Source organism: Balearica regulorum, chromosome 27, assembly GCF_011004875.1.
Source record: "Balearica regulorum gibbericeps isolate bBalReg1 chromosome 27, bBalReg1.pri, whole genome shotgun sequence".
Classification (NCBI taxonomy): Eukaryota; Metazoa; Chordata; class Aves; order Gruiformes; family Gruidae; genus Balearica; species Balearica regulorum.
Genome location: NC_046210.1, coordinates 5,648,639 through 5,669,791, shown reverse-complemented (window position 1 = coordinate 5,669,791; position 21,153 = coordinate 5,648,639). Strand labels below are relative to the sequence as shown.

Genomic DNA, 21,153 nt, shown 5'->3' with positions numbered 1-21,153 from the left:
GAGTGCATTGTGTAGCTTCTTAAAATATTTGATGCCTTGGAGGAGCTTTTGTTTACTTCTAGTGTTTTATTTTGTGTTGTTTTGGTTTTCCCCAGCAGTTAAGTACATAACTCCAAACCAAAACCATGACTGGAATCAAGAAAGACCAATAAAAAGTCACAATTTTCTGCATTAGTTGTGACTTGAGCTAGAGTTTTTGGAAGTTGCATCTGTTCAGTAGGCTGAAGCAGGAAGGTTTTGCTTCACCCTGGATTAGAAAGGACCAAACAATTCACAAGTGATTTCCAGACACTCAGGGTCTGCAAGTTGTCCTGGACAGATACTCTTGCTCAGTTTTGAGCACGTTATCTTTAGAGATAGTCTAGGAAGAATGGCTCAGGCATGCTCAGTAATTGTGTGTTGAATTCAAATATTTCACTGTCTTTATGCCTCTTGATGTTTATCCATTCCTGTGCTTCCTCAATTTGAGGCTTTTTGAGCTTTCTTGGATTTTCATAATAATCCTAAAAGTTGGTTTCTTGATGTTTTCTGTTCCAGACAGTTTCTGAAGTATCCTTGGAATGATCAATTGATGTTTAGTTTGATCAAAATAGTTTCTTCTATATTTAACACCTGCAAACTGAGGAAGTGGGATCCACATTTGGTCAGTGAATTGTCTTTTTACTCCGTAGGACACAGTTACCAACCTATAAGCAATCTGCTCTACATTATGGATAAGACTTGTTTGAGTTGCTTCTTTGGAAAATTCCAGAAATGGTATTTTGAGCCACTGGGAAGATGTGTAAACAATGCAGAAGTACCAAAATGTTTTTGAAATACTACTATTCTTTGTGCAGTCCTTGGAAACATCAGATCGCTCCACTTGTGTAAACATACTGATTTACTTGCTCTCTGCTTAGGCAGCAAATCAACGTGATTCCAAAACTTGCACAGAAACCTTTTAGGTCTGGTGAAATACAGACACTCTTTGTTCACTGCCATGATTGACTTGCTGCTGTAGAGTAGGTGACATGTTTTGCCTACCAAGCATCTTTTATAAGCAGAGTTTATATGAAGTTCATGGTACATTAAAATAGATAGCCTCTTCTGTACTAATAAAATACCTCTTATTCTATTATTGGAAACAAATTTAATACAGAATTGCTTTTCAGGTTCACAATGGGCCTTCTGGAACTAAGTCAGTGCATTACAGTTTTGTTTTTTTTTTTTTCTTGTTTGGATTGATAAAGCTGTTTTATTCCCTTATTCTGTAGACTTGTCGACAGTGGTAAAATTTCAGCACAGCCCTTTCTCTAGTATTTCAGGAAAAGTTGCTCATGGTAATGGATGTGTGGTTCTTGTTCAGCATTCACTGAAAAGTGTGGAAGGCCCCCAGAGTGTGAAGATGGCTTTTTTAGTATCTGTCACTGGATTGTTCTTATTCCAAACATAACAACAATATTACTATTATTATTAAGGGGGGAAAAGGCATTTGAGAAGTGTTGGATTCCTTTACTCATCTATCTTTGAACAGTGTAATCTGCCTATTTTCATTTGAAATTGTCATCTTTCGCAAGTATGCTGCCTCAGGGCCTCAGTTTTTCAAACCATCTGAACCCTGCCTGACATGACAGGTGAATTACTCAAAACAGCAAAACTTTGTGTAATAAATATTGACTAAAAATTCTGAAATTGTGATTGTTATCTTCAGAAGCCCACTAGGAAATGTTAGGTTTGTGTTGAGTGGCTGTTCTCTTGTGAGATGATTAATCAGAAGTGTGTCTGCTGCTGGTTACGAATTGCTCGGGAGCTTCTGGTATGTCTCCCTTTCGCATGGCGAACTTGTTACTTGAAGCATTATCAGAACTTGGACATAAATGTCTTTCCCTGTTGTCCCACTCTCTGTCAAAGCTGGACACCTTGTTTTGAGTCCTTTGGTTCTTCTGGCTCTTGTCTCCATGTGTACCATGGGAAAAGCTAGTCTTACCTGACTCTCGTGAAGATAAGTGTCCAGACCTTGCAGTGGTTTTGATTTCTGTTGGAGCACTTAAAGTGAAGCAATACATAAAAAGCTCAGAGCGGGTTGTGAAAAATAAAGATCATGTGCAGAAGAAAAAGCAACTTCAACAGCAGTTGCAAGAAACTGCTGTAGCTGCTGTATCCAGAAGTGTCAGGAGGTTTTGAGGACTCCTGGGGAAGCAGACTGCCCGGTTGGCATGTACTGCTAGGTCAGGGACCAGAAGCCTCTCTTTACAGTTCAGCAGGATTTTTAAGCTCACTGGCTTGGTTTGGCTGTAGTGTTTTGTTTCTTTGAGGTAGGGATACAACTGTAGAGTAGTTCTGTGTTTGATTCATAGCGTTTCACTCAACCTGCTGCAAAACATTTTCCCTTGGTGATGTACATGTGCAACAACAATAAATGGACTTCAGGTTGTGTAGGTGACTCCCCCCCAGCCCCCCTTTTGCTTTCAGGTCACTGAAAACCATTATTTGGGAGTATTTAGTAGTCTCAGCAGTGTTTCTACAGTGTTAACAATACCTGTCTATGAAGGGATATTTAAGAGGATCTAAAGGCCAACTATAGACATCTGTGTGAAGTAGCATTTCTAAACATTGTGGTAACCCCTGAGCTGTCTATCCCGAGTTACAGAAGAGGGAGAAACTTAGTACAGGTATTGCAGGTACGCTGCAGGAATGTAGATACGCATTTCTGTCCTGCTTTTTGCTTTTGGCAGAATGATGTCATCATCCTGTGTGTTCATTGTTGTCCTGTAGCGTTTTAAAATCACAGCACTTGAAATGTCACAATTCATCTTGATGTCAAAGATGTCTCAAGATGCCTGGGGGGAGGAGAGAGACAAATCTGGTCTCTCAAGGCACGGGTAACTTTGTGGAAGTGTATTAACAGATAATGCTATCTAACTCTATCCTGGGATGGGTATGGTTATCAGATAAGGTTTTGGTGGTTATTTATCTCTGATACTGGTGCTTGAAGAGGAAGGCATTGAAATGAGTTCAGCAGTAAACAATAGAACACAGTATATTTCAAAAAGCCATTGGTCTTGGTGACAATAGAGCACCTATATGTCTGCTTCTCCCCAACATGTACCTCCCTAGTGCTCTTTGCCTATAGAAGGGATCATTTCCAAGCTTCTGGGCAGTGAGAGGAGCCCTCTCTGTGTTTGCAAGACTCCCACCTAGAGACTGTAGCAAAAATAGCATGCACAAAAGGGAGGAGGCAGAGAGAAGGCAACGCGTTCTATAGATGCTCTTTTGCCCGTTGCAGTGCTGAGGGACTAAAATAACCCTACGTGTAATTATCACGGGAATTATAGTTACTGTTTGAAAAGAAAAGGATAGTATTGATTTTATTTGGCAACGAGGGTGTTAATACAGATGAAAATACACAAGCGAATCAGTGCACTGCGGAAGATGAAATGCTTCCCCTGTCAATTCTCAAACACTATTAAATCCGCCCAGTTCAACACCAGTGCCTTGATGTCTGTCTCTTTCTTTGACCAAGGTATGGGAATACAATATTCATAATGGTGAGTTACTGACTTCTAAATGTATGATTGGTTGCTTTGCTCTCCAGTACTGATTTTTTGTATAAAATGTGCATCTCAGCCCTGTTTTGGGACTAGTTAAGCAGAAACCATTTTTCTGACTACTTTTTTAGCATGTTTGGTTTGTCCTTGGAAAGGGAACAGTCCAAGATTACAGCGTAGAAGGCATATCAGATTCTGTAGGTGTATCTTGAGTTTAAAAACTAATTTTCTGTTGTGATTGCTGCTAAGGAATGTATTTTATTTCTAATTTAAAATTGATCCAGGTACTTGTAAAAGATCTTCTGCATAGTGTCAGTCAGGCACTGGAGAGTTCAGAGTGCCTTGTCACTGCTGACCGAGCCTGCTGGACTTTTTGGAGGTGTGGGGATGTTAGTACCAAAAGTTTGTTGATGCAGTTGAGCCTATAGACAAAGCAGAATTTGTATCAGCTTGGAAATCTCTGATACCAAGCTTGGCTGATCTTGTAAGTTAAAATAAATGCAAAAAGTAAGAATGTCTAGAACTGTACAGGAAGGTGGTTAGCTTTCTGCTATATATGACTTGTATAATTATTAAATGAAATACATATTACATCAGCAGACCTAAGAAAATGGAGGGTTTATCCCTTAATTTAAGGCTTTTCTGGCTGTGTTGCTGCCTGTTGTAATCATAAGGCTTCCAGCCTAAAGCTTTTGACCTTGTAAAACTTTTAAGTGATTTTCACCAAATAAGTACTGTGATAAATTTATCCATCTATTCTTAGATGGATATATAAGATTTTTAAGGCGAATTTTTTTTGCCGTTCTCCTTCTGCATACATGCACACATTTAGATCTGCTGATAACTTGCTGTATTGTCTTCTCTGTTTTAAGACTGGCTTAGCTTGTGGTGTTAAATCTTATTAAAATGTTTTTCAAAATAGTAATTATTCTGTATACCTCTCACTATTGAGAGGTGAGTTACCTTGTTTTTCTTCAGTTAAATGATAACTTCCTTAAGCTCTTCTCCTTTTAGAGGATTACAACAACATGGTTTGCATTGTATGGAATAGTCAAAATTAGATTGTTTGGTTTGCACTTCACTCTTTCTTCATGCTGGATCTGATGAATTGTATGTTACCTTTATGCCCTGTTTGCCTGTGCAGGGTGCATATTGAATGCCCTATCTTCATCTGAATGGCATGCAGCCTTCAGTCTTACAGATGTGAGATAAAACACTTCATCTTGTTCACAAATGTGTTAATGAATGGCTAAAGTCACCGTTACCTTCCAGGAAAAAAAAAAAAAATTACGTGCACTGGAATCAAGGTTTTTCTATGTGCGATCTGGATCCTGGTTTATCTACATACATGCTTACATAATATTTATGTCCTTAACACAGTGTTCTTGAGAAATTTCAGCCTGTTTGTGTTCCAGCAGTGCCAGATAATCATGGCAAGGGAGAGGATGATCTTGTGTTTATCCTTTGTTACATGGCAGTTTGCGCTGTGTATTAGAAAACACAACTGAGCTGTACATACCCGTCTGTGCCAAGTATCTGACTCTGCATCTTTTGCCTCTGTTTGAGGATTTTGCAGCCACGTTTGGCCTGCTCGTCTAGGCTGTCTTTGCATTGTGCAGTTTTCCGACACATCGCTGCGTGCTTGTAGCTGCCTGTGTAATGCAGTTATTAAAGATCAGCTTGCTAATGTCCTCGGAGGCCACCGCCCATGTGTTTGGGACAACTCCAGAATGACCTAAGTTTCATTTTGGTCTTCAAATGAATAAGAGGAAAAACCTGTGTGTTTCACTTCTTCTAAATGAAATAACCCTTTTACCATCTATGATAAGGTAGCTTCTGCGATATGCCGCACAATAGTGGCGGTTTAAATTCAGACTGAGTAGCTTTTGTTTAGCAGTAGCTTTCAGTGTATAGAGCAGTTACTAGACTTTTCTAACTATAAAACACAGAATGAAGAAACCATCCAACAGAAAATGTGGGTACGTTGTTTATCTACATTAGACTGCTGTGAAAGGCAACAGCCTGAAGACTTGCATATGCAAAAATCTTAGGTACTTTCTTCTGCAGAATATTAGATTCATATAGTTGTATTGCAACTTGAAGTTGGCGTTCAAAGAATGGTTTGGCTTCTGATTCTGCTATTTGGAAGTATGAGGGGCATGCGTGTGTTTGAAAATGTGAATGGGTGTGCTTGAGCCTAGGTTGTAATTTGTCCTTTTTGCTTTATAAACAGATCAGTTTGATACTAGGCATGACTGTGTTTTTGTCAATGTATATTAACAATTTAATTTTAGCAGTCCATATAAAAATATTTGTGGTAATGTAAATCTTCCTCATCCAGAAGAGATACTTGGGTTTTTAGAGACAATCTGTTGAATTTATTTCCTGATTTTCTCTAGCTGTTTTTGTTCCCCATCCTTGCATTCCTTAGACACTGATGTCTGAACATCTCCACCCTAATACGTTTTGCCCTTAAGCTGTCAAAGGTGTACAGACTCCTTAAAAAAAAAAAAAAAAAAGTCTTCTGTCAGAAAGAACAGAGAAAATAAAGGTTAGACTGTATATACACAGTCTCCAGTGTTAGAGCACATACTGAAAATGCATTCCTACACTATACTCGAATAGCAATCAGAAAAACAATTCTAAGAAGCGAAGATATAAAAACTTTTAAAACAATTTAGTGCACAACACTGAACAGGTTTTCAAATGTATAGCTTCAAAAATATAGAAGAAAGTTTTTCAAGAAATCCCTGCTTGCATTTGATAAGTATACTTGAACTGAATCGAAGTATGCATTTTCTTTTTTTACTTACAATCACAGCTTGGCCACTTAGTATTTAGAAGAATTATTAACTCATGGGGTTTATTTTTGTTCCTGTGCAGCGGATATAATTTCTACAGTAGAATTTAACCATTCTGGAGAGTTGTTAGCAACAGGAGACAAGGGAGGTAGAGTTGTCATCTTTCAACAGGAGCAGGAGGTGAGTGCTAACTACTTAACGTATATTTAATGTTCTCCTCTGTTTCTGTTCATTCTCTTTTTAAAGAAAAGGAGCATGCTTTTATGAGAAGCTTTACACAAAGCACATGCCCGTGTAGTAAGTGATTAAAATAATGTAAGAGTGAAGAAATTATTGATAACCTTGTGGCACTGTTAGAAATTAATTTCTCTTTTAACGCTCTTTAGCTGTGGTCTAAAAAGTGTTCAAAGTGAAAACAAAAAAGGGAGGGTAGGACACACAAAGACCTTGGGGAAGCTGAAGTTGGTTGTTTTACAATTACTCTACTTGGCTGTGACTGTTATTTCAGATTTCACTGTAGTTGGGAAATAAAAGTTGCCTTTAAGTGAGTATGTAACTGTGACCTAAGATGTCCCTTTCCATTCTGATACCAGTCAGGTAAAATCAGTAGTGAAGGTATCTTTCCATTTTACACTTGTTCTTTTGGTCTTTGCAGAATTCTACAGACAAATCTCCTAATGCTAGGAAAGGGCCTCTACTCCCATGTTAAAGGTGGGAACACTGAGATGGAGTGCTTGATTTTTAACTGAGGCTGTAGTTAGAAGTTGACTTGGTTAGAATTTATTTCAGGGAGAGGATAAAAAGGCACTTTGTGTCATATCACTGCCTAGAAAAGTCATGCTGTTACTTCTTTCCTTGGTGTTTCAGTCCATTTCAATTCTAAAAATCCTAAACGTTAAGAATTCCAGAACAAGTTGCTTTTCTGCTGGTACGCAGGCAACTGGGAGTGAGCAGGACCCTCCCTTCACAAATGAATCCCCGTGGTCAGTTGGTGCCACCTACTGGGACATTTCTGACTGGCCTCTTCCCAAGATTCTCTGGCTGGAGTTGGAGATGAAGAGAGTATATAGAGTGTCCTTACGGTAATTTTCCTATAGTTTCAGGCACAAATTCTTGTGGTGTTTTTGGAGTGGTGTTTTGTTGTGGGGTTTTTTTTTTAAACTCTTGAGTTTTAGCTTGCATCCTTTAAGGATCCTTAAATGTAGCTGAAAGCTTGAATAGCTAATTGTCTGTTCTCAAGTGCGTAGCCTTTAAATGACCACTTTTGTTTTTGACACACGACCCATGGCTCATACCCTTACAATTGGTGAATCTTGGTATAGCAAGAACCACCTGGGTTATCAGATTAAGTTGCACAGAATTGTTTTTTGGCATAATGTGGCTTCTCAGCGTTTAGGGAATGAATGAACAATGGGGACTTGATTCCCTCATGCATTAGTAGTTAGTTATGCCACAAGCACAACTGTCTAGAGCAAGTTTTATGTGGGTTTAGTTAAATATATGTACCACCTTCTATCACACTGCATTCGAGTGCTTTACAGACCATACGTATAGGAAGAAAAACACTAAAACACAAGTGGTCTGCATAGAGTTGTACAAGCTTGTGTAACTTTATCCACTGCCAAAATGCTGCCACCTCTGGGTTGGAATGTGGTGGCCCTTCTGCAATGCGAAGCAAGTGACATTACGTAAGTATGGGGCAGGAAATGAATACTGTATCTAATTGAAACTGAAGGAGGAATTTGCGTGGGAGCCTGTAATTACCTAAATTGGAATTCAATGTAAGTCACTTGGGCCAACACCTCTTCTTATTTTGATTTTTTTTTTTTTTTTGAGTGCCATGAGATGGTCTGATGGTTTAAATACTGCTTTTATCCCAAGGATGAATTTCATATATTGTTGCTTTTATATATTATTTGAGTCCTGTAGAGTTTTACTAGAATACACAAGAAGTATATTTAAGACTCCATGGTAGGTATGGAATTGAAGGAAAGCTCCCTGAATCATGACCAGTATTCTCTAAAGCACAATAGATTTTTATAAGTCGCCTGTTTCATGCAGTGACCCTGCTTCACTTGTTGGGTCGAATTTAGAACAAAGTTCCTTCCCTCCCTCCCTCCCTCCCTCCGGAGTGGGAAAGCCACTATAAATTATAGATATGGTACAATATTCTCGTGCCAAATTTTATTTCTAAGCATTTTGTCTGCTTATTGTAAAATGTAAGCATTCCTGCCCACTATGAATGCAAGGTTATGAAGCAAGAGATAATGATGATGCAAGGAATGTGGCCAGTGTGGGTTAGCAAGGATCCTATCAGTAAGTGTGTGTTAGTGAGGTAGTAAGGGATGAAATGAATGGATGGACATGAGACGCAGAAGAGAAGGAAGGAGCAAAGTCCCTAGTTGAGAACATACCACAGGAAAGGCATCTGATGGTGCAACCTCTTGAAACGGGTGGAGTAGGAATATATACAAAATTAAGCCTGAAATCATTTCAGGTACACCTAGTGAGCCGCTATTTCAGAAATGGCCCCAGTTTTCTGACACCTTACCCCTTGGAGGGAATTTAGGTTCAGTCTATGCAGTGCAGTATTAGTGCTAGGAAGCCACTGCCTAAAACAAGCTTTTAGAAAGAGGCATTATGGAAGTTTGGAGGCTTTTCAGTTTTCCAATCTTGAACAGGCTAACTGCAGAGGTGACTTTTAATGTCAAAGATGTATTCAGCAGAGGTGTTAAGCTTTTTGCCTCTAATCTCCAGACTGAGGAAGAAGCTTCTTAAGCAGTTTAGATGGTCTCAGGGAACATGAAGATTATAAACCAGAATAGTGGAGCCGCTTGTATAAATTTAGAGGTGACATGGGATTTTCATAGCATGCCTAGCAAGCCACACTTACCCACAGAGTAGATTTCCCATATGTGTGGCTGTGTAGTTCTCTTGGACACTATTCTCCCTAAAAAAAACAAAGGTGGAAAAATTAAAGGTGAGAGAATGATGAAGATTCAGTTTTTTTAAAAGAAGAAAACTTACAATGCCTAGAATGTTTAGGGAAAATGTTAGTTTGTACATTCAGCTGCTTGGAATTAATATGAGAACCTGCTGGAGATACTATTCACGTGCCTGAGGGGAGTTTCTGAAAACTTCAGGAATCAAAAGCTGCTGTGGTAACTCTCTCTTCTCTGATGCTTTCTTAGCCAAAATAGTAGAAACTCTAATCAAGTTCTTGCAAAAGAGACAGTGCTCGTTTCATGTGTTCTACAGGCTTGTTAAAATAAGGCAAGTTCTACACCAAAGGATACTCGCGGAAAATGTGGTAGAGGCAACAATAGAGTGTAGAAGTCTTAACCTGTTCTTATGCTAATTAGCAGTCTGCCTGTGTATCTTGCTGCATAAATATCTAGTTCTGGCTTCTGCCTGCAGCCTTGAAAAGCATTCTGTACATTGCATACATATCTTGATCATTTAATTCTCTTTTTAGAACAAAACCCAGTCTCACAGTAGGGGAGAATACAATGTTTACAGTACCTTTCAAAGCCATGAACCAGAGTTTGACTACTTGAAAAGTTTAGAAATTGAAGAGAAGATCAACAAAATTAGGTGGTTACCCCAGAAAAATGCTGCTCAGTTTTTATTGTCTACAAATGGTAAGTTATGACTTAACATGTTACTTTTGCACGGTAACCTATTGTTCCATAGGTGCAGTATTATGATTTTGTCTAATCCTCTCCACTTTCAAAAGGCTGGAGGCAAGTTGGTTTTAAACGTGGGTACGTAGGATGTGGCTACACAGGAGTTGTGCTGTTTAACTACACTGCCGTTCTGTCTTACCTGGATACAGAAACCCCACAACGTGGGGTGGTATATTACGTTATTTCTGGCTTGGTTCCTTTATAGTACCTTCATATGTGTATAACTAACCGTGTGAGAGCTTGTATTAGTCATTCATAACAGTCCTGACTCTAACTGAAATTTGCTTTAACTTTTATAAAAAGAACAAACTGTGGAGGAGGTCTTTAATGCTTTTTAACTTGTCTTGTTTTCTCCAAGCAGTTATTTTTGTCTTTTTTTGGTACACGTAGGTGGTCTTGTCTTGTTTGAAGGCTTCATGTTAAAATGCATCAACTGTGAAGATAGGTATCTTTGCTAGAGCTTTGATTTTAAACTGTGGCTGTTTTATTTCAGATAAAACAATAAAGTTATGGAAAATCAGTGAAAGGGACAAAAGACCAGAGGGTTATAATTTAAAGGAAGAAGATGGACGGTATAGGGATCCTACTACAGTTACAACACTACGGGTGAGTAGTTCACTCATTTCTCCTCTCCCCGCTCCTGGCACACCAATTAGCCTGTGGCTCAGTGAGGAACTGCCCCATCAGATTATTAACTTTACATTTTCTGGCATGCCAGTTGGCAGACACGTTTACTTCTGAGGCGATTTTGAGATATTTTAATTGGTTTGGAGTAGCGACAGACTGGGATTATGAGTGCTAATGTGTTTGTAGTACATCTGTGTCTCAAACTTCCATTGCTTTGTGTTCTGCAGGTGCCAGTATTCAGGCCCATGGACCTCATGGTTGAAGCTAGTCCACGAAGAATATTTGCCAATGCTCACACGTATCACATCAATTCCATCTCCATTAATAGCGATTATGAAACGTACTTATCTGCAGATGACTTGCGGATTAACCTGTGGCACCTAGAAATTACAGACAGAAGTTTTAGTATCTTTTTTGCATAGTTTTGTATGATGGGGACAGTTTGGTTACAACAAAACTGTTGGATTTTATTTCCTTCCGTGAAAAACTTTCTGTACAGCACGTTTCTCCATATCCTGGTTATTTCTCCCTAGTAGCTGTAAGGACGTTTACTTCTGGAGAGGTAGCTCAGAGCATGAGCCATATAAGGAGAAGCAGTCATTTGCATGGTGAAAAACACTTTTAAAGTAGAAAAAAAGCTTAAGGTTTCAAGTGAGATGAGCAGTTCTGGAAGGCAGTAAACTATCTTGTGAAAGTTTTCTTGACTTTGCGGTAAGAAGCAAGTCAGCAGTACCAGCCTTATCTCAACAATTTGTATTCTTTCTTACCTTCCGACCTAACCACCAGCCCCTCTCACATGGGCACCTGCAAACGTTGCAGGCAGTAGGATCACAGGAATACGTGTTCAGTCCTGTTGCTGGGAGCAGAGATCTGTGGACAAATCAGCAGGATCCTGAGCAGAAATCACACCTGCCATCTTTATAATGGGGTAGTGCAGTTAGAATTTAAGCAAAATAAAGTTCTGTGTGAAAAAACTTGGGTGATGTATATATAGTATAGAATTCATTGCTGCTGAAGCGGAGCAAAAAAATAAGCAAGCTTTTGCTGTTGTAAGAATTAGCCTCAAACTGATACAGAATGTGATGTTACGGTCTTGCTTTCTAGACAAATTGTGGCACCTAATTATAGCTTTTACCTGGTTTTTGACTGGGTCCCACAGTCCTTGGCATGGAAGTCTTGTCATACTTCCAAATTTCAAGCATTATTTTGATTTTATTGGCTTGTTTTAATTCTGTTTGGCTATTTCAGAGATACTTTGAATCAAAGCATTGCTGAATACATTTAAAGCTGAAAATTAAGTTATGAAAACTGGAGAAAATTTCTTAACCAAATGCTGTAGATATTGTAGATATTAAGCCTGCCAACATGGAAGAGCTCACAGAGGTGATAACAGCTGCAGAGTTCCACCCAAACAGCTGTAATACATTTGTATACAGCAGCAGTAAAGGAACGATTCGTCTCTGCGATATGAGAGCGTCAGCACTCTGTGACAGGCACTCAAAATGTAAGTTCTGTCCTGTGGTGTTTGTTGTCTTTTTGTTGGAAGTATGTGTATATTTGTATTGGATTTCTATAGATCTAAAACGTAAAATTAAGGAAGTCTTAAAACTTCATTCATTTTTTGCCAAAGTAGTGAATAAAATTATTAGCAGCTTAAGCTGAGGAGTCTGCATAGACAATAAGATGAGGAATGGCTTTCTGCAGGCTTCAGGAGGCCGTGTACTAGTTTCAGTTTGTTCTGTAATGATGCTTCATATCCTACATGTGTGAATGAAGACTCCAAATATTAGCGAGTGGTTCACTTATGTAGAAGCTGACCTTGACTTCCTACAAAAATAAAATATTTCAGAGTATGACAATTACATTACACAGCTTTCTGGTTGAAAATTGTTGTATATAATGGAGGCAGACTAGCCCAATGTTGCAAGCTTATTGAGAAAATGTTAACCCAATTTGGGTGTATCTTGTATTGGAAGAGACATAAACTTACCTCTTGAAATGCCCATCTTATTTTTGTACAGTGTTTGAAGAACCAGAAGATCCTAGCAACAGATCATTTTTCTCTGAAATCATCTCTTCCATATCTGATGTCAAATTTAGCCATAGTGGTCGATATATGATGACTAGAGATTACCTGTCAGTGAAGATCTGGGATTTAAATATGGAAAATAGACCTGTGGAAACATACCAGGTATTCAGTTAAGATCATGTAGGCTAGAAATTAAAACCTTGAAGGATGGCTGAGTCTTACTAAGATGCAGCAGTTAAATGTTTGTCTATAGATCACTTATGTCTAGGCAAAGCGTCAGTGAGATTTGTGGGTTCCACACATGTGCTAAAGGATCTTGCTATTTGCAGGCTGACTGCAGAACCCAAAGCCATGTTTGGGTATGAAAAAGCTTCCCTCTTACACAGTGGAGATGTGGAAAGGTAATCTTCAGCCATGAGACAGCACATCTCTCTTAGAGCCTTCAGTTGACTTTATTATCTCCTGTTCTTTCCTGGAGAAAATGGGAGGTAAAATATTTCCTCTGCAGAAAATGCTTTTAGCCAGCACTGAAAATTGCTGTGGTGTTTTCTTTATCAGAAAATTTGTGAAGGGATTCTTTCCATCATACATAGGAGGAAGATCAGTAAAGCATAATTTTTAGAAATAAGCAAAGTCTGATAAATCCTTTCAGATATCTGAAAGGGTAGTGAGGGTATGACAGCTGCTTAGAGAGGGGAAGCATTCTGCACAACTGCCAAGTTTTGGGAAACATCTGGTTCCCCACCCCAAGTGACTGGCTACTATCTGAGATCATTTGAAATCTCTGTAGAGCACAATATGTTAATTTCTGCATCTGTTCATTTTGCTCTTTATGTGTATGGTCAGAGGAGGGAGCTGTGTGTGTTCCTGTGGATAGGCTGTAAGCACTGCTAGATAATTACTTTTGGGATGGGATCTATGAAGGTTATTTTACAGGTATGCAAGTTCAATATTCAGTTCATCTAATTTTTTTTTCTAGGTGCATGAATACCTCAGAAGTAAACTTTGCTCACTGTATGAGAATGATTGCATTTTTGACAAATTTGAATGCTGTTGGAATGGATCAGACAGGCAAGTTGAATTCTTTTCTGTGTATGCTTAAGACTTTTACAAGTTATTCTTAAAGTGGGCAACTTGAAGCACGATCTCAAATACCTGTCTGGTTAATATTTTAGTACTGCAGTAGGCTTTAACATATGTTTATTAGCTCTTAACCCTTGATGTTGTAGCACAGGATTACAGAGAGTTGCCTTAGTGCTCTAAAGAGACATAGAATTTGACTAGAAAATGAGTTTTGTCATTTTGCCAGCGTGAAATATTAATGAAGTGTTCCAGCCGCTTAAATTGGAGAGATGCACGAAGCAGCAGGATTAGAGATGGGTTTCTGCAAACTTTAACTGTGAAATACTAACGATGCCCTAATCCACTACGTTTATTATCCCTAGTGTTGAACTTTTTTGGGTGTGTGGTTTTGGGGATGTTTTGCTGTGGCATCTGTTATGATCCGACTTTGGAATGATTTGTATGGGAATAAGGGAATCTTGTCTGATTGTGTGCTCTACCTGCAGGAATCTGCACTGGGCCTGCTGGGGAACCTACGTGTGTGTTTGTATTTAAGCTGCCTTGTGAAAAGGTGGAACGCTGGGGAAAAACCTTCTAGGAATTTTCTTTCTTAGAATGAGTTGTCAAGTTTGCCTCACTTGGGGCATGGTTGACTAGCCAGTGATACCACTGAAGACAGCTGTCGCTTTTGTGTTAATCATTAACTGCTTATTTGCTAGATCTCTATCAGCTCCTTGTACCCCTGTCAGTACTGTCAGAGTTTGTTGAGTTTTTTAACTTTGTCCAAATATTTTTTGAGGCAAAGGAAGGATAGGGAAACCTTTAAGTGTATTTGTCTTACTGAAGAGCTGATATAGAATAAGGATCTCCTATAAGGTATTATCACAAATTACATGTTAGTACCTAAACTCACGCAACTTGTGTGTAACCAAAACTAAAACATGGCTAAAAATCCAATGTATTTGGCTTTCATTAGATCACTTCCCCCATGTGTACATGAGAAGCAAGTTGAATGATGGCATTCAAATTGAAGTGCTTAGATAAAAAAGTGTGTACCTTAAAAGGTCTAGTTAAGGAAAAAGATACCTTTTTAAAAATCTATAACATTCAAATGCCATAGCTTCACTTCAGATTGTAGGGGGTACGGGCAAGGATGCCTGCTTTCTGCTGGTATACTAAGGCATGATCTTAGTGGGGACCCTCAGGTTTAATAAAAGGAGAGGTTATTGTCAATTGAACCCTTCCTCTCTTCCTTCCCCCTCTCTGCAGCATTGTCATGACAGGATCTTACAACAACTTCTTCAGAATGTTTGACAGAAACACAAAGCGAGACATCACTTTAGAGGCATCCCGGGAAAACAATAAACCCCGTACGGTTTTGAAGCCACGTAAAGTATGTGCAAGCGGTAAGCGAAAGAAGGATGAAATCAGCGTTGACAGCCTAGACTTCAACAAGAAGATTCTACACACAGCCTGGCATCCTAAGGAAAACATCATCGCTGTAGCTACTACAAACAACTTGTATATATTTCAAGACAAAATGAATTAGGGTTGGCATTCCTAACTGAAGAGTCCACTTCCTGCATAGTTGAAATAGTTGAATCTAGCATTTGTACCTGTAAATGAAAGAGAATGAGGTCCATTATGGCACCCCTTTCCAGTGTTTAAAAATGTGCCATATGACAACACACTTTTATAGCTACATGGAGAAAGCTCTGTTGATCCGTCACTGCGTTCTTCTCCATGTCTGCTAGCCATTTAGGTGAGGATAGGGCACTTTTTAATTTAAATGACTACTTGCACCATCTTGCCTAATGGACTAGATTGGACTGTATCAACATCGGTTTACTCCACTTTTTATGCCTTCCATTGTGATGACGTCAAACACAGGGAAAGCCTTCAATCATGCTATGGGATTTAATTGTGTAACCTCATTACTGTATCATTCGTGGCCCCCTTTTTTATTAAATACAGCTCATTCTTGCTGTGGCTTGTAGCATTCCTCCTCCTCCTGGCCTCCTGGACTCCCCCTTTCCCTTTCATCCCCCTCCACCTAGCCTTGGTGGTGGTGTATAGAAAAAAAAACCAACACAAAATAAAGCACATGAAATGGGTCCGCTTGGGGTCAGTGGTAAAGGGGGTCTGTGTTGCAACAAATGTTTTAATAAACAGTTGACTGTAATCACTCCTTGCCATGTCTGGCACCAAAAAAAAGAGAAAATAAGGAAAAAAAAAACAAACTACTGAATAAAAGTGACAAAGAATGGAGAATCTGTTTTCTTTTTTTTAATCTACCTCTTTATACAAATACTCTGTGTTTTACCTTAGATGCATGAAAATAAAATGATGTTTTTTGTAATGATTTTAACCAGTATTAATTATTTTTCACGGGAACGAAGAGAGGGAGGGATTTCACAAGTATTTGCATTCTTTCATGAATGACAAGAATACCAGCCGTTGTATGCGTTGACCACTTCCCTGTCAAAACCATAAACTGCTGTCAGATTTTGCCGTAATCTGAACAGGCCAGTTACTGTTCCAGTAGCCCTGAAGGCTCTTTTTTTAAACTATTGCTTAAATTGGAACGGTAATAGAATTTTCAGGTTTTAAAATCCATTTTATGGGACTAATGTCTTAACGATTAGTTTCATCCTGGTTTCTTTTAATGCCTTGTTTTAGGATACGATACCTTTAATGCCTTGTTTAGAGTACGAAGCCCCCTGTGGCTTTTTAAAAAGTTGTCTGAATTCTTGTCTGGCAGTACGATGTTCTGTTGTACAAAATACCAAGTGGTTACGTAGGTAACTACCACACTGCATTCTGAGATGCTCTATTTTCTGTATTTTATTGCTATCAGTAACTGAGTGGAAATGTAGTTTTACCTTGCAAGTGTTTCTTCTGGCTTTTGGCTTTGTAAAGTTACTGCGCTTAAAGAAATGTTAAATGGTGCAGCAATCAGAAAATACATGGAGTACAGAAGCTGCATGACATAAGTGTTCATAGCTGTTTGAGAGATTTAAACTCTTCAGCAAATAAGGCTTATCCAAAGATGAACTACATATTTTGATGCTTTATAAGGCTCATGAGTTTTTACCTCCAGATATTTTTGCCAGTTGTGCTTTTAGGTTTACTCTTCCTTCACGGAGATGCTCAGAATGAAGTTTGAAGTCGTCGTGAACTTATCTTGACTGGGAGAATTTTCACTTTTCAGTTACCTATATTTGAATTTTTTCTGTGGCTTAGTTATAGGTAGTTATTATAATGACTCTATTATTTGATCAACTAAGATACTCTTTCTGCTGTAAAATTATGGCTGGGTTAGAGATTGTTAACAAGACTACTATTGCAACCATACTTTAATTTCTTTGAGTCTTTGTGCAGTGGTTTGAAAATGTAAAAATTCTAATATTTATTAGATCTGGTTCTCTTAAATACAGTATTTGTCTTGTAACATGCATGCCTGACCATGAGCCTTTGTAAGGATTTTACTTTTTTTTTCCCACCTGTTAGCCTTGTAAAAAATTTAACTGCCCCAGGGACAGCAACTGTTTTCCAATGGGTGAATAAACTAGTAGGCCCTACTCCTACTTACGCAGCATGTGACTAATTTTACTCAAATGACTATACTTGCTAATAGTTAAGGAAACAACTTGTTGAGTAACGTTAATCATGTGTTATAGGTGTTCACAGGATCGGGGCCAAGGTTTATTCTTATCGCAAGGGCAAAGAGGTAATTCGACTCTTCTTTTGCATCACAGCTGGTACAATTCACCTCCATTTTGCAAAGAATGCGTAGGTTTAATGACTGCTATTTTGGGAAGATGAAGGGTCCTGGTATTTAGACTGCTGCTCTTGTGTGTATCTTTATCCCAAATGATGCACTGAATACCTGAAAAGTCGCTTAGCACAGACACAAAAGGAAGCGAGGATGTGATGACGACACAAGAGCTTAACAGGTAGATTTCATGCAGAACAAAGCGCAGCCTTCTAGCAATACTACATTCAAGCGAAACTGCCTCTCGGACCTCAGCTGTGCATGTTGGGATGGAATCGGGTTTTAAAGCGAGTCTTGGGAAAGATATTTTTGGTTTTGTCAGTAGCGGTGATCCCTGGCACGTCATCTGAGGTTTAATTTATCCTCACTGAAACCAGCTACTGACTTTGGTGTCGTACTATTCAGCTAGATGACTCTCTAAGCACACAACTGTTCATTGACATATGCTGTAAATCTTATATTTTATTAATAAAAGTATGCATAGAATAAACTTTGTCAGGTTGACTTTTTATCATCTTTCCTGTCCCTCTTTTTACAGGTATCTTTGCAATTGCTGATCTCTTCCTTAGTGCATGCTGAATGACACCCGGTTCTGCTAGCTTCTGTATTGTGATTAGATGGCCTGTCAGGCAGGGGGGCGTTGGGGTAATTCCAATTAACATTCAGTGTAATTTAGTTACCTGACTGGTACAATGCTGAGGTGTAGCAAAGTTCTGTGGCTGAAGTCCCTCCACCATTTTCCTGCTAAGAAGCATCTGCTGCCTTGAAAACATGTTGACTATGCAGCAACACCCTACTTCCCCTTACTGTTCTAACTTCTACTCCAGCATTTAAAATTTAAATATTAGTCTCAGCCTAATTGGAAAAAGCTGCTAGTGCTGATAAGCAGAAAGCTGTACTTTTTTCCCCTCTTGAGAGGGGCTGCTGGATGATGGAATACTAATATTTTTCTGGAATTGTGTGTTCTTAGGCACAACATAGCTAGGAAATAATTCTTGTGCACTGGTCTTCAGTCTCGGGCTGTAGAGAACATGCGTAGGCTCCCTGTGCACGCTGTACACTTCTGACTGTAATCGAACAGAAGGAGACGTTTCCTTTTCCCCTTTCCCATGTAACCAGATGGTGTAAATCCAAGGATTGGTGTATTGAGTCGGGGTGCGGAAAGGTGTGCTGGAACTGCGGTTGGCAGGTAATGACTTGGTGGCCTGAATGATGTGTGTATGTTTGCTCTTAGCAAACATCTTATTTAACCTGGTATAGAAAGGTTTGAGCTTGTAAAAATGAGCGGTGGAAGAAAGTGATAGCAGTAGCGGGAATAAACACAGTTAAGTGTTTCTTTCTACTGTGATACAGGTGGGAGTAACATGCAGCAGGAATCCCATTTCTCTACGCTATCTACACCTGAATTTTAATAATCTCAACCTTTTGCAAACGGTTCACGCTATTGCCTCTCTTTTACAAGAAAATGGCACTCGCAGTTTTTTCTGATGCAGGTTTTTCTGTGTTGGTGCTCTCCACTAGGAGGCAAAATGTCACCAACGAGAGGTGGGTGCTTCAAAAATGCAAGGGATCAAGGTTAGATGTTGTGACTATCCCTCAATGTCATCTTTGGAATTGCCAGTTGTTCGCAAGGACTGTATGTTTGATAGTTGTTAAATATAAAATACAAGAAAAGCGTTTCCAGTACGCATCATTGCTACCTCCAGCATAAAGGAACCAACTGAGGCATGTAGGGAAAAGACTGCCTTTGTGTTTGCTGGATGCTGTGGTGGCATGCATCTTAGCAACAGGTTAGCATTTATTTATTTTAGATTGGGGGCATATTAATTAGTATTAGTACATAAATTCTAGTGGAGGGTGTCCCTGCCCGCAGTAGGGGGGTTGGAACTAGATGATCTTTAAGGTCCCTTCCAACCCAAACCATTCTATGATAAATACATACTAAATGAAGAAAATAAAAGTCATTGCTGCAAGTTTAAGACTTTAGATCATTCTTTACTTAAATTGTTTCAAACATTTAGAACACCTTGGAACCATGAGAATAAATCAGTGGGGTTGGTTTGGCTCAGCTCTTTGAGATAAATCAGGTGGCTTGTTACTTGTTTGATTTCCATCAACTTAAAGCTTTTTATAACTTTCTAGAAGAAAAGCCTTTTTATTGCACTTCAGTATAGAAGACCTTTCCCAGGACTTCATGGCCATTGTTTCTCTTCTATTAACGTGGTTTTCTGTCCCTCCAACCTTGCTATTGTCACAGCATTTTCCATCCAAGGATTCAAATTACTTTACAAACATTAATTACATCATTCAACTGCCTTAAGGAACCTGTGTAGTGGTTAGAGCACAAGGCTGAAAGTCAGGACTTGTGAATGCTATTTCTGGCTCTCCACTGACTCACTCTATAATCTTGATCAATTTATTTCTGACTCAGAAATTTTAATAGTCCCACTTTACTGATAAATATTCATGCCACAAGTATTACAGCAAATGCTTCCTGAACAATGGAGATGACAAATACTCATGATGCTAGCCTGTGAATGTTAGGGTAGCAAAGTAGATTGGGTTACCTAGGCAGGTTTTCTATTCAAAATCATTGTTCTGCTTAGCTCTAGATCATAGCTCATTGTTCTGCTTCCACTCTAGAATGTATCTGCAGCCCTTCTACCTATAACCAGCTGTTTTATTAAATTATTTAAATTACTGCTTTCTTTTTACCATGTGTAACTAATTCTGTTCCAGTGATGTCCAAGGGACATCCAGATTTTCCACAAGATGAGACATTTGGTACAGTCACACAAGGTATGAAGTCAATTTGGTAAGAAAGGTCAGCATTATGAAAGGCAGATTTCAAATGTCCAGACTTTGGTATTTGGACACTTGTCAACATAACATAGATGGACAGAAGATGAAAAAAGTTTGAAACTAGTATTCTAGTATGGGACGATTGCAACAGCTGTACATACAGGCTTGAAATAGTTCTGACAAAACCAGAAAAGATGATTTCTTTACATGTGTAATGGGGACATAACAAAAGAAATGGAGGTGCGGCTGCAGTCTCTGAGGGTATTACTGTTACTGAACTCCTACTGTGGGTACAGTAATGTAAAAACCCACAATTATTGTGGCTGCTGATGGGAGGGGTTTACAATATAGAAGGTTCCTTTACTGCTGTTGGGAAGCAAAATGCTTACATACGTGTGTGAGATGGGACTTAACTTACAAAGTTCCATCAAAAAGGCTTTAGGCCTCAAAGTAAACCTTGACGTTTAAGTGACATCAAACAGAGTGAAGTTAGTGAAGTTCATTTCTCAAGCTGTGAAGGCGAATTAAAAAGTCATCGTTAGTCTCACTGGTTCTTTTTGGTACAGAACGTCAGTGAAAAAGGAGGTGAGAAACAAGAAACAGCAGAAAGGTTCTGCTAACCGCTGTACCAAGTATCTATGAAAAGTTACTCTGCCTTGAGGAATAGACTCACTTGGTTTTCAAGATAAAATCAGCTTTTATCTTTAAATTAATAATTCAGAAGAACTTTATTTTCTATATATGACCATTTCATAAAAGCTACTTAGAATAGATAATTGGAACAGAAGCTACTCATGTGCAACTGAAGAAACCTCAGCAGGATAATGGTAGATGTTTGCATCCA

At 38.9% G+C, this 21,153-nt stretch overlaps 1 protein-coding gene across 3 annotated transcripts in view; it reads left to right on the top strand.

Moving 5' to 3' along the window:
* PPP2R2A (protein phosphatase 2 regulatory subunit Balpha) overlaps positions 1 to 16,094 on the top strand; it is a 40,120-nt gene extending 24,026 nt beyond the window's left edge. For 2 of the 3 annotated variants that reach the window (XM_075736845.1, XM_075736846.1), the window contains 8 exons: positions 6,411 to 6,508; positions 9,804 to 9,969; positions 10,508 to 10,620; positions 10,869 to 11,046; positions 11,981 to 12,145; positions 12,663 to 12,832; positions 13,650 to 13,741; positions 15,002 to 16,094. In XM_075736845.1, the coding sequence (XP_075592960.1) occupies positions 6,411 to 6,508; positions 9,804 to 9,969; positions 10,508 to 10,620; positions 10,869 to 11,046; positions 11,981 to 12,145; positions 12,663 to 12,832; positions 13,650 to 13,741; positions 15,002 to 15,281 (1,262 nt within the window). In that variant the 3' untranslated portion in view covers positions 15,282 to 16,094. The remainder of the gene's footprint in view (positions 1 to 6,410; positions 6,509 to 9,803; positions 9,970 to 10,507; positions 10,621 to 10,868; positions 11,047 to 11,980; positions 12,146 to 12,662; positions 12,833 to 13,649; positions 13,742 to 15,001) is intronic. The other variant, XM_075736844.1, reaches the window with a different exon arrangement.
* Positions 16,095 to 21,153: the final 5,059 nt, after the last annotated feature.